This window comes from Falco naumanni, chromosome 5 (assembly GCF_017639655.2).
Source record: "Falco naumanni isolate bFalNau1 chromosome 5, bFalNau1.pat, whole genome shotgun sequence".
Taxonomy (NCBI): domain Eukaryota; kingdom Metazoa; phylum Chordata; class Aves; order Falconiformes; family Falconidae; genus Falco; species Falco naumanni.
In genome coordinates this window covers 67,384,673-67,412,364 of record NC_054058.1, presented here as the reverse complement: position 1 = coordinate 67,412,364, position 27,692 = coordinate 67,384,673, and the positions used below count along the sequence as shown (strand labels likewise).

General features: G+C 36.8%; 1 protein-coding gene across 1 annotated transcript in view; it reads left to right on the top strand.

Moving 5' to 3' along the window:
- SEMA3A (semaphorin 3A) overlaps positions 1 to 27,692 on the top strand; it is a 170,225-nt gene that overhangs the window by 127,298 nt on the left and 15,235 nt on the right. The window contains exons 7-13 of the mRNA XM_040596451.1: positions 6,302 to 6,444; positions 7,663 to 7,777; positions 7,876 to 7,945; positions 9,013 to 9,157; positions 14,911 to 15,130; positions 20,295 to 20,386; positions 23,408 to 23,449. Of these exons, the coding sequence (XP_040452385.1) occupies positions 6,302 to 6,444; positions 7,663 to 7,777; positions 7,876 to 7,945; positions 9,013 to 9,157; positions 14,911 to 15,130; positions 20,295 to 20,386; positions 23,408 to 23,449 (827 nt within the window). The remainder of the gene's footprint in view (positions 1 to 6,301; positions 6,445 to 7,662; positions 7,778 to 7,875; positions 7,946 to 9,012; positions 9,158 to 14,910; positions 15,131 to 20,294; positions 20,387 to 23,407; positions 23,450 to 27,692) is intronic.

The window sequence follows — 27,692 nt, the reverse complement described above, 5'->3', positions numbered from 1 at the left end:
GAAAGTAACTGTCATAGCTAACACACTATTTATAGATCATCATTCCTCACCATCAGTCTGGCTTGACTCAAAGGCAAACCACTTGATAATAAATATCAGTCTTTAAAACTCTTTTCTGAAGAGAATTTCTATTGCAACATCAATGAGTGACCACAGGGCTTCTTACCTTGTGCTAGCTACTAACATCTGCGTCATGCCTGACCTGCAATCACACATCCGCCCCTACCTACCCATAGTTTGAAAACAGTGTCTTTAAATCACATCTCTCCTCTGTGGCCTGTCCCTGGTACTACCTTCCAAGTCAGCATCTGACAAAATGTTACCCCAAAAGCCTTATGTTAACTCCGTAATAGCTACAAACTATCTCTTATGCCAAGAGCATTCCCACCCTGAGGATGCGGTTTGATGCCATCTGTGTTGCTGAGGAGCTTCACTGTAAGCAGTGAACCCATGAAACTTCCTCTGTGTTTGCCTGAGCCATCGGCAACAAGAGGGATACGAATGCTGAAGAATTAAAGTGAAGGGACTTTGGAAGAACACCACTAAAAACTTTGGTGTTTTGTAAACTATGCTCAGGTGTGTAAAACCACAAACCACCTTACCTCTCTCATCACCATATATTAAAATCTTCATCGTCTGGTGGCCTTGGCAAGCATGCCCACGGCGCACAGCTCTGCTGTGCATGGTTGTGACTGGTGCTGCATATCCTCCTCTCTGCGGGTCGTAGAGCTCGCTGTGGTTGCAAGTTCAGGTTTTCTGAGAACAGTGTTTGGCTCTCTGCACTGGGTCTCAGCGGACGGGCACTGTACGTAGTTATGAAGTCCTGAGTAGCTTTCTATTTTTGTTGTTGTTAAATTTTTAATTTTGGCTTCCCTGGTCTTTCTTCTCTCCTCAGGGCCTCAGTCACCCTCCAGTACTTTTCATTAAATTATAGCAATTGCAGTTTTACTGAGCATAAAATTTCCCTAGTTTCCTAGAATTTTCCTGCTGTGAACTGATAAATTAGTCATTTTGACCATAAATATACAATAATAGGGGCATCCAGTTCAAACTCTTTACAAAACATTTCCTGAGAGAACTGCCCTTTGGCTTCTGTCAAGTGATGAAAAGATGACCCTAGCTTCTGTTTCTTCAACTTACTCAATCCTGACAACTAAAGGTAATTTCTGTGCCTTCAAGTTTATAGATCTTCATTAAAATGCTAATACAATTCATTTAGAAATCCAATTTCTGACTTGTATTGGTTTTTTGCTATTGGGGTGGGGGCGGTGGCAGTGGTGATGGTGGTGGGGCACGTTTGTTGCTGCTAAAGAGAAACATTTGTAAAAGAACTGATGCAGATCGATTTTCCTTAGCTTTTTCTCAGCCTGAAGTGCTGAGACAAGCAAAACATGTTTCCATTACTTAACTAAGCAAACAATGGCATATAAATCATAGAGGCAGCTGGACCAAGGTGTCGTTTTCATAAAGAGCCAGTTTTCTCATGAAGGACAGTTTAATGGGCCGCTGCCAGTGAAAAGTTTGCAGCGCTGGTAATTGCAGGAGGGCACACAAAAAGTGGTTCTACAAAGGTGTCATATGGGATCTGAGAAATAGCCCCACAGCCAAGACAACTGGAAAAAGGAGGCTGAAAAAGGTGTGTGCTTTAATAATTTGCTTCTTGAGGCTGATTGTTTTAAATAAAAATCTAAGGTTTTATTTTTAGCTTGCTCATATTGGCTGCAAGATCAGAGAAGTGTTTTTAGCTGTAATGTTATTTTGATCATGTTTATGCTGTGGCTTTGCTTCTCCTTTGATCATGCTTAAACACGTTTCAGACGTGTTTGTTTGATGCATGCTGTTTTTTAAAGCACTCTTCCACATTGTCTCCTTGGGTATTTTTAAAGCCATGAATCACTGCAAGAATATTTGCTGTCAAATTATTTCTTAAATTCATTTTCCCAAAACATGTTTTCTGGATGTTTAGGCAATAGGAGACTGCTTTTAAGCAAGAAAGTGTTGCAGCATTTCTGAATGCTTTTCTGATTGGAGACAGTTTTAGGGTCACAGAATACCCAATAATTAATACATGGAAATTTGAAGTCATCCTACATATCCACAATAGCTGCAGCACACCAGCTTTTACAATTGTCACAAGTGAGTTTGGATCAAAGTCCCACATTCCATTCACTAAAACTTGCTTGAAGTTCATTCCAGCACTTCTTTTTGGCTGTGTTGAATATACAAAATAGGTCAACTCCGACTGAATTATTTTAAACTTCCTGTGGGGACCCCTTGATACCAAACCTGTTTAATTTTGCAGGGTAAGGCAGGGCAGTCTCAATACTTGAGCATACACATTCATGGATGACGTTCTTTCTTGTGCTGCATGGGTGAGCAATTAGGAGAGTCAAGAAGTCCCTCATCTGTGGACAACATCTCCCTTCCCTTCCTCAAAGAAGAGCAATAAAAAACTGCTGCATAGTCCATGGAGAGGGCTATGTTGCATGACTGCCAGCCATCTGGCTGATTGATTCATCATGACCCTAAACAGTTAGTTGTAAGCATGGTCTGAAGCCCTGGAGTTAAATGCAAGTGTGCGTCAAGTCCCAGGCAAGACAAACAGCTCTTCCGCTAATGAAACAAAAAAGAACATACTACAGATCACTGGTTCACACCACCTATGAAATTATCAACCAGATTTCTCTCCCTCTCTCCACACATATAATCATGGTGGTGTTTTTATAATCGTTATATTAATTCTGAACAGAAATGAATCTATTTCTATATGCAACAGAACTCGTGTAGCCTGTTCGTCCTTTATTTGTTTCACTGCATAGACACAGGTCTGTTACATGAAAGAGGAAAAAAAAACCACCAAATACCACCAGGTAACAAGAGCAAGGGCCCTGGAACACAAAGAACCACTCTTTTATTGACTAAAATACATCGATTTAACTAGCTGGAGAAGCAGCCTGAGGTCTGCTCCGTAAGAAACACCAGTGTTATTCAGCAAAAAACTGCCATGATCTACGATGGATGTCTTCTAATATGAGGCTGCATGACTGCTTTATTTTCAGGGATGTAGTTAGGATTATTCATCACTAACTGAAAATCTGAATTCATACCAGATGAGCACTGGGAAGAAATGCATACAAAGCATATTCACATGCACTCTGGCTATGGTGATAGTTATATCTGCCTTCCTTACAACCCTCTCCTCTGCTACCACTCTGACAGAATTATTTGAAATACATATTTTCAGTTTCTTAAACTGTTTTTCTATCATTCTTGTATCAGTCCTGCTTTAATACTAGACTTTCTTACTGTTTCTAGGTTCACTTGCAAAATTATAGAGGGACAGAGAAGAATGCTAACCAAGGGCAAGTTTATATAACCTGAACTATATCAGTAATATTATTGATTCAAATGGGACTCCCCACAATATCTTCATAGGCCAATGTAAAGTTAGATTTTTGATGCCTGATAATATAGTGCTTTGTTTTAGAATTTGATATCTTGTGTTTTTGAAAACCTATTGCACTAGAAGCAAATCATTCAACCATTTGGGAATGTATTTAGGGTTTGGTTTAATGGTTTATTTTTTTTTTTACCTTTTTCATAAAGACTTTAAAAATGTAAAAACAGTTTATTCAGACAAGAGGTTCTCCAGACCCAGTAGCCCAGAAAAGTGCCTACTAAAAAATATCCTCTTTCTCTAATGTATCCTTCCACAGCCTGTGATGCAAAAATTTTCAAGCTGTAGCCTTGTTTTTCTTGTGATACAAATTGCGTTCAAAGCCCTGGTAAATCGTATATAAAATTATAGATATTTACCATGGTACCATATAATCTAGGTATTATTTATCTTGGGCCTTGTGTCAGTGTAACTTGAAGGCTATTAAATGCATGCTAGAAAGGAAGGAAGTGAATTTAATACCTTAAGTTACTGGGGTTTGGGGTGGACAACTTAAGCTGCTTACAATTTTTGATATATTCAGATGTCTAAAAAGATTTATTTTAATAGACAATAGGTAATAGACACAGTTCCAGAGCGATCTGTTCTATGGTGTGTCTTGTTCAACATGTCCATAAATAACCTGAAAAAGACGTTGAGCAGCAGGATGAGAAAATTTTTCACATGATACCAAGTTATTCATCATGGTAAGACAAAGCAATACTGTGAAGAATTACAAAAGAATCTTATGTAACTGGGTAGCTAAGCAATCAAATGACAAATTAAATTATTCTTGATGAATGATGTAGTGATAAACCATGGGGAAAACCGTGAGGAAGACATACCTATCTTTGCATATAAAATGATGGGCTGTGGACTAAGCATTACCAATGAAGAGTAGTTTCTGGGGTTCTGGCACATAAAGTTGCATGAAAATGTCAGATTACTGCTTAGGAACTGTTAAATCCATATTAAAAGTAAGAAATTAATAGAAAGAAAAAGCAGTAAAATTCAACAAAGAGCATTGCTGTAACTCTTGTATAAGGGCAGCACAATTCATCCACATCTTGAATGTTGTGGGTATTTCCAATACAGGGATTAAGAGGCGCCAAATGAAGTTAACTAAGATCAACGTTCAAAACACAAAATCAAAAGTAAGTCTTAGTTCATTAGATTGTGTACGTGAGGAACAAATTCCAAAAGGACACTGAATGCTGGAAATTTACTTGGGTTCAAGAAGAGCCTAAACAGGTAATTGGATGAAAAAATCCATTGACAGTTACTAGGCACACAGAAAGCAACTAAGCTCAGGGAGTCAGCTACACTGAAAATAGTTGGAGGCAGGGAGAGATTCTGGAAGAGTGTTATTTGTACTTACCATTTTCTTTGTCCCAGATAATTACTTAATTACTTCTGGACAATATTGTAGTTTGTATATGAATCTATGAATCTAAGTAAACCTTGGTCTATACCACTATGGTCATTCTCATGTATTATGTGTATATATGTGTGTGTACACACCACACCACCACCCCACCCCCCGCCCCCCCCCCGCACACACACTCACCCCCACACACACACACACACACCCAAACACCACAACATACACACACATATATATATACACATAAAAATTATGCAGTATATACTTGTATTATAGATACATCTAAACACATACATACATATATATAAATATATCAAAATATGTTGCTTACAAACACTGCCATCCTTAATAAGGCAACGGGTTTCACAGGACAGCTAGTGCAAACTGGCAAAACAAAGTACAGTTCATTATTTCCATGACTATTTAGCAATAAACATACACTGAAAAGATGTTAAAGCATGACACTAAAATAGCTTATAATTTCACATAGGAACAGGATTCTGAGAAGTTAAATATAGTTCTCAGTTAATTATCCCAGCAGGATGTAAAATGGTTATAAAACAGATTGGTAAATCTGTTGGATATGCCTTCTTTTTCCAAATATAGTGAAAGATACCGGCTCAAGTATCTCTGTAAAACACAGTGATGAGCCAGATTCACCACTGGTATGAATTTACTGTTATGATTTCTATAAAATTCTCTCCCAAAACTTCTTTCCTCCGTATTTTACATAACCCATCAGTATGTCTGCATTTTATATATTTTCATTTGCTGATGGATCTTCTTTATCACCAAATAATATTGTCACTCTAATTGTCAAGAAATAAAGTTTTTCTATGAAAAAAATATTCTTTAAAACAGTGACAAGTGAAAATATTTCAACAACTTGAATAGAAATTCACAAATGCATTGCACTTCTAAAAACGAGACAAAAGTGTTGGGGTTTGGAGTATCATAATGTGGAAAATGTAATTCAAAACTGTATTTTTTAACTGGATTTTTTTTTTCTTACAGTAACACATTAGTACTTTTCTAGATGTAAAATACTTTCTTTATATGTTCTTCATTATTGCTAAAGTTAGGAATATTAGTTTTATTTCAATAAGCCTCTTATTTTATGTGCAACACATGCAGAAAGATTATTGTCCAAAGTCAAAACATCCAAAGAAACTAGAGAAATGTCAGTAATAAATACATGGAATTAAGAAGCCATGCTATAATGTTATATAACCATTTGTAAAGAGATTTTGTGAATGTTTAATTGCTCCAATAATAAAGTTAAGGTCTGATCATTAAGTGTCTATATGTATTAAAGATAAGAGGAATGTAAATACCAGTCACGTGTTAATGGGTGATGATGTCCCCAACAGGTTTATTTGCAATTTGATCCTAGGGAAGCAAAATCACAATTTATTTATATAAGGAAGGCAAGTGATTCAATTCTTGGAATAGTAACATGCACAATGGCATTGTCTTCTCAGATCCTAGATTTATCAGTGCTCACCTGATACCAGAGAGTGACAATCCAGAAGATGACAAAATCTATTTCTTCTTCCGCGAAAATGCAATTGATGGAGAGCACACTGGAAAAGCCACCCATGCCAGAATAGGGCAGATCTGCAAGGTAAAGTGATGATGTTTTCACGTGAGATTGAATACACTTGCAGGATGCTTTGCAAGTGATTTTAGAAACTGCATTAGAAACTGTTAAATATTGTGAATTTTGAATTAATAAAATGAATGAATGAATGAATGAATGAATGAATGAATGAATGAATGAATGAATGAATGAAAAAAACCCAATGTCAGTACTGACACTGTCATTGTACTAAAGCAGAGATCATCCCAAGTGAAAACCAGTTAGGGCATAACACAACCAAAGGTATACTATTCAGTTCTTCTGTGGCTGGGGAAGCTCCGCAAACCACAATGTTTTATTTAAAAAGTCGTAGGCATCTTCTGAGGTTTAGACTGTGTCTGGAAAAGCGAAAATCTTTTGCAGGAAATGTGATACTGTCAGGTAGGGCAAAAACATTTGAAGAATTTACTTTTTAAGGGAAAGTTAATTCCTTTCCATTCCCACTTTAGTGAAAATCTTTAAAACACAGGCAAAGGAAGATTTAACAAAACAGTTATTTAAGCTTAGCTGTGGAAATGGGCAACCATTCAGTAGACCCCTAGTGATAAATGACCAAATATTTTTCTGACAGACTTTGAAAAAGACCTCTACAAATGAAATTATATTAATTGACGTTGTAGCTTTGGCAGCTATGATATTTATGGTAACATTTCATGTTAATCCATAAGCTCAATTTCAGTTTACCCCCTCAAATCCAGAGGTAGCTGCTTGAAAACCAATTACCCTGTAAGTACAGAGTCCTTGGTGCTCTTTACTCGTAAGTTTTGCAGCTGTCCAACTGATCCCACTGTTCTGACATTTTTATCTACATTTGCAACTTGCATTGCTACTTATTTGCTACCCAGTTAAGAATAATAAACGCCTTCATCTTTACCAGGACATAACAGCCTGGGAGCCCTGCAGCAAAACTTTCTGCCTGTCTGTCTGTCTCCAGTGTTACATACATATTACAATACATAAAGAGGTTTTGGGGTTTGGTTTTGTTTTTTAAATGATGTGCTACTATGAAATAAGTTGCAATACAGTGTGAAATCAGAGTGTTTCAGAATTAGTGTCTTTGATAACATAATGCTTTTGTGTGTCGAAGGTGAATTCTGTTTTCTATAAGTAGCATCTTGTATTTATTTACTATATTTTTTCTGTACTCTGTTGATGCTTCAAAGACTGTTACTAGATATTAATGCAAAATACTTTTGTTATTAGAATGACTTTGGTGGACACAGGAGCCTTGTTAACAAATGGACAACTTTCCTCAAAGCCCGTCTGATTTGTTCTGTGCCAGGACCCAATGGCATTGACACACACTTTGATGAACTACGTAAGTGCCAGAAATGGTTTTGAACACAGAAGTGTTTTCAGGTATAATCCGTACGATTTTAACTTAGTTTTCTTTTCTGTCTCTTGTTGTTATTGCAGAGGATGTGTTCCTAATGAACTCAAAAGACCCTAAAAATCCAATAGTCTATGGAGTGTTTACAACTTCCAGGTATAGAATGTATCATTTTACTTGCATGGAAACTTGGGTGGCTGCTTGTTTTGAAGAGGTCTCTTTGTTAAAAATGTCTTTAAGAAACACAAAATTTTCTTAACCTTTGAACTGAGAAGTAAGTGGCACTAAGAAGTAATGAATTAGGTTTCTCTTCTTATGAGCAATGTACATCATCACTCTGAAGCCAGTAATCACAAAGACTATCAGTTTCTCAGGCTGTTCTTGTGGCTGAATTGGCTTTTTATAGTGGGGATCAGAATTTGTAGCCCTTTCCGCACAGACCTGGAAAAAATAACACAAGGATAAATATGCTTGTTTGGGGGCAGGGTAAAACAGAAAATCTGTGGTGTGCAAAACTGGCTACTCAAGGAGTAAAAAATATTGCTGAAACCTGGAAAGTTTAACAATCTTTCAAAAGTTCACTTATTGAATAACATACAACTGTGATTTGAATGTTTCAGTTTCATTGTGCTTTCACGAAGAACAAAATTATACTTATTGCTTTGGCCTGAGAAAGGTTTCCAGCACTAGTTGCATCACCGCATTTCTCTGTGAAGGACAAAAGTTTTAGTTTCTAAACAGAAAGAATATTTCTAGTGATACACAGGCATAGAAGAGGGAGATTTACCATTCCTTACTGTCTTCTGTAAGAAATCTCAAGGTGAGGAACAACACTGAATTTTCAATGTGGGCTGCCCAAATGACGGAAGAGACTGCTAAAAATATAGAAAAATGCGAAGTGTAGGAAAGAATTGAATAGTTCTCTAGGGACAGCCCTGTTGAAGTTTACTCAAATTGGGGCTTTGGCCTTCTGGGGACAATATGTTTTAAATAGTGGAATAGCAGCCATCTGCTTAGGAAAATGTCTGAGAGATCGTATCAGTTATGCTGAACTTTCACGGGAGGTGAGTTAGGATTGCTCTGAGAGCATGTCAGAGTTCTGATAGTCAGCACATGCAATAAATTAGAAAGCAACAAGCTGCTATTCCCATAGCGCTTCCATTCCATTAAACTGACTGATAATTTAAAGAACCTAATTTGATTTCTTCTTCCCTCATTTTTAGCAATATCTTCAAGGGGTCAGCAGTGTGTATGTACAGCATGACTGATGTGAGGAGGGTATTTCTTGGTCCCTATGCCCACCGAGATGGTCCAAACTACCAGTGGGTTCCCTACCAGGGGCGAGTGCCATATCCACGGCCAGGAACTGTAAGTACCCTAATAAATATAGTAATCTAAAAAGGGAAAACTATGGAAAATATTTCCATACATTACATGGTCCTTGAGCTGAGATCCAGGAAAGAAACAAAAAGAGAGAAGGAAAAGGAAGGGAAAGGTAACAATTCCTCCAGGCCAAAAATTTACTGATTTTCTTGTGAAGTATGAAACTGCGTAGCTGGATTTTAGTTTTGGCAATCTTATTAACAACTTCAGCAGAAGTCTGAGCAATGGCTGGAGAACTTTACAGAATGTCAAATGTTTAATAAATTACTCTGCATTATCCTATCCTTGGAACTTTTCTTTTTTCCAAATATTTGCTGAGCCATTCTTAGTGAGAATGAACAGAAAACAGACCATCTGCCTGGCTGCTAAGAAACTCTTAATTGTTCTTGACATTAAAGCTAGTACAGTGACAGATATTTCTGCAATGGATGATAAAGTGACTATAATAAGTCGTAAGTTCCACGATTTTGAAAACTATGCTTCTACCCATTTCTCTGGGTTTAGTTTGTGAATGACTAAAATATCAGTATATATAAGACATCCATATTTACAATCCCAACCAATGTAATCACATTCTACAAATGTTTAACTGCCTTCAAAGTTATCACTAGTCTAAGAAGATAGGATATTTATGAAAAAAAAAAAGGCATTAATTTTATTCATTGAGTTACCTCCTTAACCAGTATAAATGAGCTTGGCCCATTTAAGATCTGAAATATCATTGCTGAATATTAAATATATGTGTATACGTGTACATGTAAAAATGTAAATGTAAATAATGTATCTGTATATAATATTATTTTTAAAGTCTACTTAAATATAAAGCACAAAACAAGCCAGGCATAACTTTGATCCTTTCTTTTAAATCATCAGATTTTCTACTTTTGTCTGATATGTTTTGAAATTGTTCTTTCAAACCTGATCTTTCAACTGTTCTCCAACAGTTGCATAATATATATGCTCAGTCTAATGAAAATTACTTCCTAAGCAAAAGAAAACAGTGGTTCCCTGACAGCCAGATTCCTCAGCACTCCTCACTCCCTCACTATGACTGCTAAAGGGATTCCTAATTTTTTCCAGAGTTAAAATACAATCTGTGCAGCATGGGAGAAGTTTCATTTCTTATTTGATGCTGAACTTTTTTTTTTTTTTAATTACTTTAGTTAATGCTGATATGTCAGAGTGGTTTTTTTTGAAGTTGTATTGTTTTACATCCCTGAGGAAAATGTGAATGAGTAGCTCTTTTTGGTATTTCTTGTATAGCTAATGTCATCTGCTTTTCGGTCTCACAGACTTAATAAGTTAGTATTCATTATTCTGTTTATTTATATTCCTCTTTGATTCCAGTATTGATTAACCTTTCTAAACAAAAGCAAATAACAGATAATATGTAAAACTACAGACAGAGAAGAAGGTTACAGGTTTCTATCACAGAAATATACTGGGCTAAAGGACTGCTGCACAGTGTCTCTGTCACATTCATTCCTCAGCAGAGATCGGATGCAGCTCTATGGAGATTCTGAATGCACAACTCAAATATTTGCCCTAGAGACTGGCAATGCAGTTCTGCCTGACTCAGAGTCTGTGAGTTACTCCAAGACTTGTCTGAAGGTCTTGAACGGAGATCCACACAGGAGAAGGACGACTTGATCAAATTCCCAAGAACAAGCAGAAAAACAAGGACCCAAATCCAGACACTAAGTGACCGAGTGACCTAAGCCACCAGATCTTTAACTGAAGTAGGGAAATACAGTTGTTGCACACAGGGGTGGTTTGTTTTTTTTCTGGCTACCCTCTTTTTTTAAAAAGTGCTTTTTACTCTTACAATTCACTATAACATACTTACACTAAGATTTCAAAGTGAGAAGATGTTCAGATTAAATTGTAAACAGTTTTCTTGCCTGAGTGTGAATATGATCCCAAATTATACATTTCTACATAGCCCTGCAGACGTGTTATGTAGTGCAAGGGGCCGTGCCACTGTAAATCATGTTAATTAAAGAGTGGCTGAGGCCATCATCTTCTCCTAGTCCACTGCCAGTGACTCTAATCCTAGTGTCTATCACTTTGAAAAAGATTTTTTCCCCTCCTCACAGTTGCTAAAGTAATTCTGATGTATTGGTAGGAAAAAACTGAATTTTAAAATGAGAAACATTTCTGGCTGAAAAGAAACTTTTTGTTTCTAAAGTGATAAAATTGGATGCATTCTCAATGGCTTGTAGACCTGTTGAGAATAAAGAAGGAAGGTTTTTGAAGTTCCTTTAGATGTCAGATTTGTGGCTTCCCTTTCCAAGAAATGGGGAAAGGGAAGGGAGAAACAAAACTTGAGCTTCCGGTTTAGTTCCAGATCACACTGCAGTTACAGTGCTGAATTACCTGAGGAATTTAACTGGTGAGGTGCCAGTACACTTCTTGAGCATCTTATGACATGCCCAAGTAAAGAAAAAGGAGTTAATGTTGTTGTTTTTTTAAAAAAGTTAGAAGACTTTGTAAAGGATTCTACATCAGCTTCACATTTTATGAAGGAGTTGCCAGGATTTTTACTTTAAATTCTATAGAACATTTTTTCTTTTTTCTTTTTTTTTTTTGAAATTTTTACCAATATTTGGAAGAAGAGGGAGGATTTTAATATATATACCTAATCTTGAATGAGGTACATTCATATCTGACTTTCTGTGAATTCAGCTGCAGAGCTCAAGTTTTTTCTGCTTCATAGTACCAAAGATCTGTCTTCAGTTATGACCAAAGCACTTCTGGTTCCTGCTGAAATGTAGCTCTTGGATTCCCTAATAGGCCAGTTAGGGGATAGCTTAGTTAATGCCTCCTGACTAATCAAGACCCCTGACATGGCATACTGGGGACCAGCAAGTGGAAGTGGATGTTAAATGCAAGAGTTCTGTGATTCTATTTGAATCCAAGATCAAGCTCATTTCTCCAAACTTTTTCAGAGTATTTCTATTCATGCTTGTCTTTTGGCATCTGAAAACTTTCTATTTCCCTGCTATCAGTGGTTTTGATTAGGTATATAAACACAAGTACTGATGAAGTGCCTTGCCAATTAGCTTGACCTAGACCCACTAATATCAAAAGCATTTTTGCTGTCATTAGCATCAAAGATAATGTCTTTGTTGTGTATCCTGCTTTTGTAACCATAACATAAGTAAACATAACAGGACTTTCCTCCTCAGGACAACTATTCTATTCTGTCCTATTCCATTATTCTGTTGTATCTCTGACTTTATATGAGTTTAAATTCTTCTGCAAGCAATTTGGACTATGGATGTGCTAAACTTCACTTACTGATGGTGCCCATTTCATTCCATTGAAAAGGAAGGGAGTGATAGCAATAAGAGTTTGATTTCATCTTCGTCAGTTTCCTGAACTGGGGTGGGATGAATGTGAGCCACAGCATAGTTCAGGTAATGCACTTTAAACTTCAGACACAAAGACACAAAGTTACTGTCATTTTTTTATTCTCAGAAAAGCATGGGATCCAAGGAGCAGTCTGGCTCTCACAATTGGGAGTCTCATTTAGACACACAGAATTATGACATTAATTCTGCATAATATATATCTTGGTCAACATTGCTGCAAGTAAAATCCATTGTTAGAAAATGAGCCAGAAAATAAATATTCAAGCAACTGAAACACAGCTGAAATTCATTTACTTAAAATTGAAATGAATATTTATTTACTGGGTTTTTTAGTGTTTGCCCAGCTGCAATTAACAATACTTAGTTCTTGTGTAGTGTTTTTTATACTTGAAACACTTTACATATATTATCTAATTAGTCATTATCTAATTAATCTGAGTAATTAGTATTGAACTGTAGATAGAATATTAATGAAGATATAAAGCAAACTAAAAATTTAAGTGTAGAATTTTAAACACAATTTTTTAGACAGACAATGGTTTGGCCAATGGTTATAAAAATCCTATCTGATTTTTTCTTTGTAATATTTCAATGCAAGAAAGCAAGAAAGTGTAATAATAAAAAGGCTGAAAAAATGTTGACACAATAGAGAACTAACTTGCTCTCTGCTTAGTCTGCTCCACACACATTAATCAAATATTCTCACTCCCTCTCTTCCTTCTTTCCATACCATGGAATGGAACCGAATGCAGGAATTTGCTTACTAACAAATAAGCCATAAAGGGACAATTTACACTTCATATGTCCATGCTAGAAGCGTCCCTGTGCTGAGTATAACAAATACTCTTTTTGACAACATTGATTTTTTAATTTAATTTCTGATGAATTATTAATAATTTGAATCAAGGTGACAGCAAAGACAATTGATTTATTCTGCTGAGCATCCTGCAAGGTCTGGATTCTTGGTTAATAAGATGTTGTCCTCTAGGTTTTTAATTTAATTGGAAGATATTTTATATGTGGATATAAAGGGCAAATTATCTAGGGCATTTTAGCACCAGCTGTTTATATTTCATGTTCAGATGCCACAAGCGTAACTATTGTAAACTGGGTTTCAGAATTTTTATATGTCTTAAGTAGGTATCTGAACAGGTTAGGAGTGGGGGACAACAAGTTCTTTGCCAAATATCTTTGGACTGGTGATTTAATGCCATTGTGTCTCATTTTCTTCATTCATGCAACATTACTAACACACTGCTAATACTTATGTTAAAGTAACGTCTAATTGTTCATAAAATACTAACCAGTTCTGCAGATGAAATGAGGGCAAATGGTGGTGATTAGCCACAGTTCTTGAGTGTCCCCATGGGGATATGTGGTACGTGAACATGGAGGAATACTGCTGTGGCTACCAAAGCCGTGGTCTTACCTCTCCTTCCCTTTTCAGCCTTTATTTTTTGCTCACATTGGGAAAATGTGAGCAAAATGTGAAAAGCAGAACCCTCAGTTTTTCACAGTTTAGAGGGAAAACTGTCTGGCCCACCCACAGCTATGTAAGGGAGCAAAGGGGCTCTTTACTGTGTTACTTCATGTGGACCAGATTAATGCCAAGGGGACACCAACTTTTCTCTTACTGCACAATGTGCAACACTGAGGAGTTATTTCAGTTATTTAGTGAGACTCTTCTCACCTACCTTCACATGAACAGTATCATCAGCAATACACAGAGAAGGCTTTCTTTAGAATCAATGGATACATTTAGGAGATGATTCATTTGATTTGATTTAGTGTAACAGGAGCCACGTTATTGGGACTACACACATGACACGGGTTTGTTGAGACAAGCAAGAGTTCAAAAAGTCAGTAGAACAGGGAGTTGTCTCAGCATTTAAGGATTTGGTTCTTCAGAGAGGAACTGACTTCCAGACGACTTCTGAAGACAATACTTTGAAACGAAGAATGGTGACATAATTAATTAACTTTCTGTTGAATACATAACCGGGTACTGAAATGGCTTACGTCATATTGAATGATTTTGGATAACTCAGGAATTCTTCCTTCTGCCAGTTAAAGTCTAAAACTAATCAGTGAATGACTGAAAATCCTTTTGCACTGCATAGTGCTAAGAAAAGTTATGTATAAAGTTCATTTGCATTCTGTTAACCATATTGATTTAAATATGAAATGAAAAAAAAAGAGACTTTTAGTGACAGGATTAACATTTGCTGCCCATCATGAAACACTTAGATCCCCTGACATATTTAAATAGAGACTGCAGCATCTGGGATTATTGTAATGAAACAGATTTCTAATGCTTTTTCTAGTGATTGATAACAAAATATCAAACATTTCCTTTATTTCCAGTGTCCCAGTAAAACATTTGGAGGCTTTGATTCCACCAAGGACCTTCCTGATGAAGTTATAACATTTGCAAGAAGTCATCCAGCTATGTATAACCCAGTATTCCCCATCAACAACCGTCCAATCATGATCAAAACAGATGTGGATTACCAGTTCACACAGATAGTAGTAGATCGAGTAGATGCAGAAGATGGCCAATATGATGTGATGTTCATTGGCACAGGTGAGAAGTCTTGACTTTACACTGTATCCTCCTCCAGGCATTATGGAGACATAGACCAGATAAAATTTCATACTCTGAAAGACAGAACATTGACAGAACAATGTACACCTGTGAAAATTTGGGACAAGACTCAAAACTGGGAGTGGGGCAGGGAGGTCTTTTTTACATGTATTTGCTGATACTGGTTCAGGCTACAACCTGCATAGCTTAATTCTTTAGGAGCTTTGCCAACTGGATTAAGATCAAACCACTTTCTTTTCAACTGCTGTTATTAGGGAATTTTATTAGAAATATCTTGCCTTATTAGTTATAATTTAGTATTAAAATGAGGGCTTTGAGGTACCCATTATGAAGTGCAGCATAAGAAGTATTAACATCAATTAGGCAAGTATCCAGGTATGGGAAATGTCTTGTGTGCCTTTCAGGTATTTCAAGTATTGCCTTAAAATGGCCAGCTCTTGAGCCAGAAGAGTGCATCATTTTACTTAAGATGAAGGTATCTGGCACACACAAAGTGTTTCAAGAAGAGCTGATATTCAAACATAAAACTTGATATCCTTTCCAAAGCATTTGTGGAATCATAAAGCTTGGGCAATTTATGAAAGCGGAAATGTGCACTCAGAAAAGACATTTTTTTCCAGGAAGGTAAGAATGAGAAACAACAGTAGCCAGAAATGAGCTGATATGCATTTGCCTGAGTTTGGTGGCTTCAGAGCTATGCTGGTTAGCAGTTGGTGGATCTACTTCTTCACCTTTGAAGATTTTCATTAGTTGACTGGTGTTTCAGTTATGTTGAATAAAAGTATTTTAAACATCTGTTGAACATAATTGCTAGTAATTAGACATTGGCATCATGTAGCCAAAACAAATCAAACCAAATCCCGGGTTCTTTTCAGCTTTGGACCAAAAAATACCCGTCTGTCTGTCTGATAACAGTCCAATTTTTTACTTGCTTTAAGTAGAGTTCTGGTCCTCTAGACATGAGGTCAGATTTCCAGAGCAATAAATCTCAAACTTTCTTTCATGTTGATGTCTGAAATATATTATGAGTAAACTGAGAGCTGACGAAGCTTTGTATACCAAACACAGTGCATGCATAGCAATTTGGAACATTTATTGCAGGAAATGCATCTCTGCAGAGTGTCCCAGCTCTTTAAAGCTGTGAACTGAGTTATTAGATACCAGTGCTACAATATGTTCTTCCATAAAACATCGAAAAGCAGTTTTATTTGATTTTAGACAACACATATATTTTCCATCACACATTAGAGACTTCAGTGCCATCTACAACTGGCAGTGTTTTGTGCCTTTCAATGGATGTTCTCTGACCTGATTCAGCCCAGAAAAAATGTAACAGCAGTATTCCACTTGGCTGTGATGTGAGGGAACAAGCCCTTAAGCATCCACAGTATGATGCTGAAGAAACATGAGGAGTTGATTTATGTCTACATCTTGAGCACAAGAGGTGGCATTTATCTCACCAAAATTTGGCATTCAGTCTAAGAAAGATGTATTGGCTTCTGCAAGGGAAAGAGAGAAGTACTTCCAGAGAGAGAGTCATTGCACTTTCTTCAAAACCTCTATTAGAGTAAGATGAAGAGTTACGCAGAAGTTCCTGTTTTTCAGGCAGTACAGGAAGACTTGTAAACCTGAGCTATAGCTTTTATATAGTTATCATTACCTATAGTGGTTCTTATCTAAATTAGTGAGGCAAGCTCTCCCTCTGAAAGCCCCTCAGTGATACCTAGCTCTTACTTTTCTGTTGGGAATTTAGGCATTCACTTCATTCCCGAAACCGCTAATATTCAGGTGTGTGGTAAGTGCTCTGGATCCCATGCACCACTGCTGATGGTTGTGCCCAAGAACTGTAAGAAAAGTATTAAATGTTTATTAACTGCATTAGCCAAAAGAGATTTCGGCACCAAACCCCCAGCTTTGTAAGTGCAGAGTGTTATTCTTTCTTGAAATACTACTTTTGTCTGCAGAAATTGTTCTTCCAGCAGGAGTTTGTACCCACATAGGACAAAAACAGGCGTTACAACACCTGTGCTTGGAGCTGAGGCACAAAACAGACTCCATGCTCCTCTGAGCTCACTGGCCTCACTGCAGCTTTCGGAATGAGGACAGGGCATCCTCCACATGTGGGGGGTGGGAGGGGGAGTGCGGGGAAGGGGCAGAACTGAGGCCCTGCCTGCCTTCTGCCAGAAAGCCGCGCTGAGCCGGCTGGTCAAAGTCAAAGGAACCCGAAAGCGATACACAATCAGTGCACATTACATCTTCCCCAAGCAAACAAACTGGGGAGCAGATTAGGGACTCTAGTCATAGTCCAGTTTCCCACTTGATGATCTAAACCTATGGCAAACCCAGAATTAAGCTCTCTGGGGTATGACTAGGTTTTTCTGGGTAGGTCTGTCCCATCAGATTAGATACATTTCTCTATATTTTCCCATTGCTGTTGCGGCAATCTACATTATTCCCACATGCTGTTGAACTTCAGTATGTTGAAGAAATACCTTTTTTTTCCCCCCATTTTCATTGAATAACTGATGATAATTGAACACAACATAATTAATAGCCACCCAGTGTGGTCACATTTTCCTTTCCTGTGGGTGAAATCTAGCCCAGTAGTTTCTTTCCCACTGTGATTGTACCAGCAGGTTTCGCAATGGAAATAGTATCATATCGGCACGCTTGAAATTATATCAGAAAGAAACAGGATTTAAGATATGCACTTAATGCATATCCTGAGTGTCTGATGTTTGGGATCATTTGGCACAGTCAAGGTACATCTGTCAGTAAAGCAAATTAATGACAGTAATCTTATCTTACTGAGCAGAGCCTATTGATCCTAAAGGAGAAGCCTGATTCCATTTGTGTGAAATTGTTTGAAATACTACTCTGCAAAATTTGATCTAGAACTCAGATAAAGCCCCACTTCGGTACCTGTGGCCTGACCAGAGTCTCCGTAGTGATTAACACAGTGTATCTTTGACCTCAGAGGCTTTCTTGAGCATCAAGCAGCTGTAATTGTTGCAGGATCCACTTAAAAGTCAGACCTTTTGTTGAAACAGCATTATGTGGGGAACTGATGTCTGCTCAGTGCCCATGCAGGCTCCGCAGTTTCCCTAGTGCTCTTTTATCTTTATTTCTCGAATATGGCGTTTGATGGATTGTGACTGAGGACAGTCATAGTGCAACACAGACTGCAGTCATGACACTGTTATATTTACTAGACCAGAGTTCTTTTATTTTACTCATACAATGTATTTTTCTCAAAACCACAGTCATCAAATTATCAGGATAATTAGGGAAATGAACTCATCCATTAAATTACAGATACAAATAATGCTAAATTATCTGTTGTTCTGAATTACTTTATTGAAGAAGTGTGATTTTTTTTTCTTTTTGTTTTAAATTTTATATTGCATTTGTTCTGTATTGTTCTCAGTATTTCTTGAATTAAATATGTTCAATTAGTAGCAGTAACCATAATGAAAACCAATTCCAAAACAACTTACCTAGTTATTTTACTAGCTTACTTTGTACATGTAGGTGCCTAAATAAATAGAAAGTTGTGCTTTGCTTTGTTATTGTTCTTGTTTTAAGAAACAACTGTTATTTTCTTCTTTTAAAAAAGAAAAATCTATGGGTTTGTGATTAATGAAACAGTGATTCATATATTTTGTGGGGAAAATATTCACTTCTTTCTAGAATTCCAAAATACATGTTTAGAAACCAGTATCTGCTTAAAAGGGAGCAGATGGAAAAATCAAAATCTCAGTTCTACAGGATATTCTAGGATATCTAGAGTATTTTAATCCAAATTCATGTAAAGAATTTGAAGTACTGGAATTTTCTTGTGAAATCAATAGCTTTAAGGTAGTTATAAAAACATTTTCAATGTGTAATCTGATTCAATTCCATATGTATTTTCAATGTAGAGTTGTCATCTTTTCAATCAGCCATTTCAACTAACACACACAAATATGTACACATACAAAATATGTTTTGATTTTGTGAAATTGATGGTTAATTCTGGTTTTGAGAATGTTGACCTTTTTAATTCCGTTGCTTTGAGAATTTTATCCACTTAAAATGCCTTATCTTTTCCTAAACTACTACTGCTGTAGAACGTGCAACATGAAAAGTCCTCAAGGACGTAGTTGTTATTGCTGTGACACATTTACATGGCACTACACTTGGCTGGTTAAAAAGAAAAGTTACATACAGAATGTTTCCATTCCAGAGAGTCTGCAGTGATTTGTACCAACCTAGAAATGATTTTTTGTTGTTGTTGTTGTTCCCTGAAAATTCTGCTCAGGGAAACATCTAAATAAATCACAGATGCAGCTGTAAAGTCTCATAAAGATGGTCTTAAGTCTCAGCCATATTCACAATATGGCTCAGGAATTTCAAGCATTGGCCCTGTTGATGTTAAAGCCAATAGCAGAACTCCAAGAATGTAAATGGATATCGTATTAAAATGCTGGCACACATGTATATCTAAACAGAAGATACAATTTGTATTGCTTTTTACCCCTCAGCAAAGACCAGTATCTAACACACAAAGAAATGCAGATGCCTTAAGGGGCTTATACATCTTAGGTACTTTGTTTGACACAGGGAAGATCACATGTACTTAAGAGATCTAACAGCTTCATCTGTCTAACAACATTTGTCCAGATGTTTTTATATCCAAACTGAGCCTTCTGACAGCATCTTCACATGCATTTTAAGAATGACAAACATCATATTCAAAATGGGCAATAAAACATGCCTGGGTAAATTTAGTGCATTTCCCTGAATTAAATGCCTGAAACATCTGTCATTTTATACTGTCACTTAAATAGTATTTCAGTCCTTTTCATTCTTTAATAACTATAGTAGTATTTATCTTCTTTGTTGCATTTTGATAATTGAAAGACTTCAGTGAAATGTCCTACTGAAATTCAGTGTTATTCTAGGTTATTTTCAATAGCGGTTGGTATTTTGAACAGCTAGTGCTTAGAGATATGTAGCTTCACAGTCTTTATACATGAAATAATTATATACTACAAGAAACTCTGGCTCCTCTGAAACTGAGTTATGCATCTTAAGCACCTGAAAGCATGGGTTGTTTAGTTTTGGTGGTTTTTTTTTCCTTTTTTTGTGTTTCCTTTTCAAGATATTGGAACAGTTCTTAAAGTGGTTTCAATTCCTAAGGAGACTTGGCATGAATTAGAGGAAGTCTTGCTGGAAGAAATGACAGTCTTTCGGGTAAGTGCAGCTAAATTTCAAGTGTCAGGTTGTAGATTTTGCTGTGGACAGCTGTGAACTAAACCACTTGCAGTCTAGCCAAGGAATAGCCTGGCATAGACCTCTAATTAGCTTGTCATTTAGAGACCCAGACACTAGTAAAAATAAACCTTGAAACTTTCAGTGCTAGCTGGAGGTTAATGATAAAAGACATTGCATTCTGAGCTCTTGTTTTGTGGTTTAAAAAGTAAATTAGTATCTCTCAGCCTTAGAACTGTTACATGCTATAGTTAAGTGTGTATCTGTGCAAGTTTGGGAATAATGCCTGTCTGTTTTCTCCCACAGAGATATGCACACAAATTATATAATTGCATCAACTCTTAACACTCTTCAGACTATCAGCATAATGTAACTAGGATGATAGTTTAGAAAAAGAAAAGAAAAAAAAAAAAGGTGATCCGCACAGATTTCTTATGCCTAACAATCTGAGAAGCAAAGGAAGTGTTTATGTTTTTAAAGGTGACTTTAGGGTATCATTTTCATGGTTTGACACAAGACACCATAAACACCCCCTAATTTTTAGTACTTTCTTGTGAAAATCAGTCTCTTCCATTTTTCCTATCTGAGCTACCTAAAAAGTAAGGCATCCCGCAGGCACTCCTGCAAGTTGAGGCTGAGTAAACCTTTCAAACACTTTCCAGACAGAACCCAGGGATGTCTTGTGTTTCGTACACAACAACGAATCATTTACATTCCCCATGTTATTCTTTTTGTCAGTGCCGGTTTTATGGCACCATTTCACAAGATCCAGGCTTTTGTGGCGTTGATACCTAGCTGGGAGTGTGAGGTTAATCTGACAGCATGAAGATGATTCTGGCATGCTCAGTGAGCCCCATGTCCTGTGGTCCCACTCCTGATGTGCTAACAAGGACTGTGCTCCAAACCTGCCACAGGGGCGCAGCCACCATGTCCTCATCATACTCTGTTGCCATCCATTTATCTTTGGTTTCTGAGCAGACACAACATGCTTAAACAGAGCTTGTATATCTTTTTTATTTTTTTATTTTTTTTCTTATGGACACTCTTCCCTTTACTGGTACCAATCTTGCACAGAAACCACTGTTTTGAGTGCAAGATACCACTGGAAAACAGATACTTCTGTTTCTGCAATCCATGTTTTTTATAAGGGCAGAAATATAGGGTCTTTTCTTTCTTTCTTTTTTTTTTTAAGCAGAAAAATAAAGTAGAAACTATGAGGAAAAAATGAGACAAGTAATTTGTGGCTCCCAGCTTTTTTCTTCTTTTTTATACACGCAAAAGTCATTACATTAATGCAGGGTAATTTGGCAATTGTTGATAATGTATGAGTCTCTTCCCTAAATGAAGAAGTGCCAAGCTAAAGGAGATCAGAGAAATATAAAAGAAAGAAAATAAATGGAGTGAAAGTTTTATTTCAGAAAGGCTTCACACAAGTAGAATGGTTAATAGCAAATTCAGATCTGGTACTTTACTTCAGATGTGTATTTATTCATTGCAGAAAACAATTTTAGTGTTCTGATCTACTTGAAAGCTCATTTATCTCCTTTGGCACGTATTTAAGCCTTAAAGAGTGCATTAATGTACTTCAGTGGAATAAGAATTTGTATGTGTAAGAAATGGGTCTTTCAATAGGGAATTTGCAACAAATTTTGCATGTGCCTTAATCAAATGTAAGTTTTCTTTAGTTACTAAAGAGTCTTGTGCATCATAAACAATGTATTTTGATGCTTAAACTGCAGTGTGCTGAATACAATGTTTTCCATTTATAATTCCAGAAAACTGAAAATCTTCCATGTGTTACATCAATAACAAATACCTCTTTTAACCCCATTTCTGCAATATTTCTCTGAACACCTGAGCAAACAGACTAATGAGTTCAATTTTCATTCAAATGTTACACTTAATTGATGCTTTCTAATATAAGGTCTATTAACCCATTTGTAAAGGCAAGTCCACATGCATAACATCCACTGACCCGTATCAGATTCTCTCAGGGTAAGCCAGCTGAAAGCTACACAAGTGTAAAAGCTTAATAGGGACTTTATTAAAGTACATAGCCAAAAGTATGATGCGTGGGATCAATAGCAGGTTTTTAGATGAAATAAAATTCATATAGAATTGACTTGCACACTTTGTAACCAAATTATGCCACTTATGCTCAAGATTAAAATCTGTTCAAGCCACTAGGCCTAAAAGGTGTAACAATCTTTTGATCAGATTTAAATACACTCATTCTGTTAAATATTTCCTACAGTCTATAATGTAAGAAAATAGATTTTAGTTTGACATCTGCTTACTACAAATAAGTGTAATTAAGAGTACACTTAGCTAAGAGAACAGTAACTCCCCTAATGACATATTTGGATGATTAAATAATGGGTATTCCATGCTGCAAAAAACCTATTGCCAATTTCAGTTCTGTGTTCTGCAAATACGAGCAACTTCTTTGTATGTGACTAATGTATTGCAGTCAACAAGTTTATGCTTGGGATTAGAGCTTGTTCTTATGAATAAAATTTCACAGGAGTGTTTTTTTTCACCTTGATATGGTTAAAATCTGTTGCTTATTTCAGTGTCATCACCTTTAATATATAGTATCTACATTGTTTCTACATATTTGGTACAGCCATTATTATTTTCATATTACCTGGGAGGTTCTTTAAATGTAGTTTTAATATTAAGTGTGGAAATTAATTTCAAGATATGAAACTAGTAACAAAGTAATCACAATGAAACTGTTATAATCATGGAAAATTATATGTCTACAATCAACACAGCAATCAAAGATGCACCCAGATATGTACATGCATTCTAATTCACTTACAGCTAGAAATTATTGTAGTGCAAAAAACAAGAAGCACTATTACTAATGAATGTCTAGTTTAATTTCAGGGTTTCTAGGTTGGGCAAATAGAATTCTAGCAGAATTTTTATGTTTATAGAGTTATAGAGCACAATTTAGATTTTAACTCTCTTTTTTTTTTTCTTCCCACCCCCCCTTAGGAACCCACTGTTATTTCAGCAATGAAGATTTCCACAAAACAGGTACTATGTGCACAAACTTTAAATCACTTTTAAATATTTATTGGTCTCTGTCTTTTAGAGACAGTAACTTGGCAGCCAGTAGAGACATATTAATTACAGCAGCAGCATCACATCCCTTTACATAAACATCAGTAGTTTCTCAGGAAAATGTGACAAGGAAAGCAGAAAGGAAAAGTCTAGTTTGTGTTACTGGTAAGGTGGAAACTAAACACAAACTGGTCTGGAGTCTGGAGGCTCTCTAGAAAAAAAGCCCAACACATTATGGCATGTTGACATGACAGAGAAACTGTTCAAAGGGAGTGGCCAGACATGGTCCATTACTTTAATGGGACTAGTTCTTGTGCCTGTAGGAATAGTATTGGATAAAATGCAGATAGTGAAAGCAAAGATGGGAAATGAGACATCCTCCCATCTTTCTGCCCAATGCCCATTCCATTTCTGGTCATGCACCATTCAGCTTTAATAAAGAGGGTAGATGTAATTTAGTCCAAATTTTCCATGGCCTTCTGATTCAGTGACACGGTTAGGATATGGGTTTCAGACTCCAGAATTTGTATTTCCTACTTCCTGTCGAGTACACTAACTTCTTAAAGAAAAGATATGTAGTATAGCCTTCATTGTAGAGCAGACCATAACTAAAATGAATTGGACTTCTCAGTGGGTGGAGGTAAAGTTTTGTCTGATTTACAGTAAAGGTGATTCCTGCATTTCTGAGCAAATAGGCAATTATTATTAGACTTTTTTGTGAAGCAGCTGGTGAATTATGTAGTTGTGCAAAGAATACTGGGTTGTAGTCCAGGAGCAAAGTGGGTATTAGGGGCATATCTTCCAGCTCTGCCTGGAATTAAGTAGATGGATCCCAGCTGTTGTCATTTCCTGTCTAAGGAGTCTGAGTCATAAAATTTAACATCAAATTTAACATAATAAAACTTCCCCACCCCACACCCCTCTATTTGTGTTGATTTGGAGCCTAATTGGGTAAATATAAGCAACTTATTCACACTCATTAACTTTTCCATTAATGTCATTGTCAGTAAAGAAAGGATTTGGTATTACTTCTAGGACTGGGTACACTAAAAATTTGGTGTGTTACAAATAAGATTGAGTTAATTCATATACCTCACTCTATACAATATTGAACAGAAGTTGAATTCATTCTGTAATGGACAGAGCCCAGTATTATGTTTGAAATGCTGCATATTTAATTCAGAATTCACAGTATTTGGGAAAGTTGTCTGAAAACAGTCACGTCTTTGACAGAAAACATTTTGAGAACACTTCTAACATAGTTTACCACCTAAAACAACAATAATGGCAGGACAAAAAAATGTACTATTGAATGCTGGGATATTTAAAAACAAACCTGTCAAGTTGTATATATGTTCACATCATACCAAAATGCTCTGCTTTGGATTATTTTTATAAGTAGATTCCCTTAAAGCAGCCAATCATATTTGATGGTGGACCATGCATTTTCATACTTGTTCTTCAAAGCATCTTTAGTTATTCAGGAGAGATTACAATTTTTCCTGAGTCTTTTGAAAACAAATTTACACTGCTAAACTTGTTTAACACTAAAAAAGAGCATAAACCACAAGTTTTTCAGGCAGAATTAAGCTCATGAAAAATCAACCAACCTCAGGCTAAAAGTGACAGAATCATGATACAGTATGACAGCTTTTGGCACGGTGTCTTTGTATCAAATAAGTATATAACAACATGTTTCCATTTTATACTTATGATTTAAAAATACTGTAGTTCTCTAACTCAAACACTTTTTTCATTGTGTTCTGATAGGCAGGATGGTTTTCATATAACAGCATGATAATTCTAGGCATTGTAGAAAGCGGGAGCATGAAATGTAAACAGTAAAACCAACATATCTTACTGAATAACTTTAAAGCAATCACTTTGTTTTAGTTTTTTCACTAACAATTCTTTCATCCAATTCTAAAAATGTGGTACAAGCTGTTTCTTCTTGGTTTAAAATGTTTTGCTACACTGGTTGTTCAAAGCTACCTCTTTTGCCATTGTGCTAATATGGTATGCTACAAATTACTTCTTTTCCTAAAGACCAAAATCTCAAAGTTCTTCAGAGGCAGAACTTAACTTGAGTTTTGAATTATATAGACCTCTACAGCTCCCGTGTCTCTCTCTGAGTATGAATTTGGCCCTTGAGCGAGAGTGATTTTGAGTAAGGAAATCTAGTCTTTATGTGCAAGACTAAAACTTTTTACAGTCTTTCTCAATGCTTCTGTCTTTAACTCAGCGAAATTTTATTTTCTCAGTGAAGCTATGTATCCCTCCTGATTGTGTTCAGAGCCTTAGGCTTGTGTAACCTTATCACCTCAACAAACTTATGCACAGCTGGTGATAGACACAAGCCTTTAGAGGACAGCATCCTAGAGCCACTGGAACATCCTACAGCTGCCTAAATTCACTATTCTTGTGGGAGCCAGGCTTGCACAGGGAGCCCCTGGCTACCATTTGGCTCTCAGCCTGTTGGGCGAGGGGGGGGCACCGTAATTTTCCCTCTGAACTACAAATGTGGAAGCAAGTCAAAAAGTCATGCCTAGCTTTCCATTAAAGGTGAGTTCTTGTGGAGCAAGTTCTCATCTTTTTCTCAGGGTCAGGTCTGTGATTGTCTGCTTCAAAAAGCCACTGGATTTCTGGTAAGATGGGGGAGATCCAAGGAGATCCTCAGCTGATACAGGCCAGCTTCTTGACTGGTGAACTGCTACAAAGAGCTTTTGGTTTTCCTCTGTAAGATTCTTAATCAAAGGCAAGGAAAAGAACTTCAGAAAGATTTTAGTGATTACTTCTATAGTATTTTTCACAAAGTACTGAATTTTATTCACATTTGCCATTTCTGTCCATAGTGAGCATGTAGAAAGGACCAGCTCAAAATGGATATGTCACTTAAATAGCCCCTGAACTATTCTGCATCAGTTACTTTTCAAGACATGAAATTAAGTGAAGTACTATTTAAACCTCATGCTTCTTAAAATACCTTTTAATATGCTGCCTAAGTTCTTTTTAAGCATGACATTTTTTCATCTTCTTTCTTTTTCTTTTTTAATTGCAAATAGAAGATTCTCAGTAATATCTTTTCCTGACTTCTAGGGAAAGGCTGCATTTTGTGCAGCATCATGAGGCAAACTGAAACCATTGAATTGCTTAAAATATTACTCTCCTCAGCTTTTCTGGAGTTCTGATACTGCTGCAAGAATTTTTAGCGGAAAACTCCCCTACCCACCTCCCCCACCTCCAATCACCTGATTTATTAAATTACCATCCTCTTTGGAGACACTCTTTGTCCAAAAGGCAGTTTGACTGTACAGCAAAGTAAGGTCAGACCATTGATGCAAGTCATTCTATTGCTGTTTTCTGAATTTAATACTGCCTGGGTTTATGTATTATTAGTGTCCAGAATAATGACCACCAGCTGGTGTCTAAAACAGTGATCAGAAGAGCAGCAAACAGGGCAGCAGCCTTCAGGCTGTACAGCACCTGAAACACATGCTAGAGTTCACTGACTGAACTTTATGAACTTATCTACAAGGAATAGAATCTTTAAGTAACCTGTAAGTAACCCTATCTTGGCCTCATTCTCCGCCCCCCCCTCCCCCCCCCCCCCCCCCCCCCCCATGTGCTTCTGGTAATTCTTTAATTCTAAAGACTTCTAAAGACATTTATTAGAAATCAGGAGGGATTTCTGACAAGATGAAATTGGTTACAAAGGTGCATACACCATTACACCAGTCTTCTTTATTTTCCCATGTGCATTCTGCATTCACTGGGTTGATTTTTACATTAGTTGCACCACACGTTGCTACATGCTTATATAGATATTAATGCCACAATTACATAGGACTCAGATCAATACCATCTGGACATTTAAGATACTTAACTGAAGCTCTAATTTGACCTCTGCTGCCTCCATAATCAGTAAAGAGAAAAAGCATCCCCTGAGAAATAGTTAGGTCACCTAAGATTGGAATTGCTGCTATTTTACTGCAGAATGTACCCCTAAGCAGGGTACTTGATTAAGTGACTTAAGTTAGAGAGAATCAGTTTATCACGTCTGCTGCCTGTCATCTGCTTCTCAAGGATACAGCCCTAGCTCGGGACCGGTGAGCAGAGGCTTCGTGCAGAGCTCTGTGTGGTCAGAGATCCTTGCCCAGAGAATATGGGTCTACAACCCAGCTATGGCACTATAATAGATGGAAGCAGCTGCTTAGAA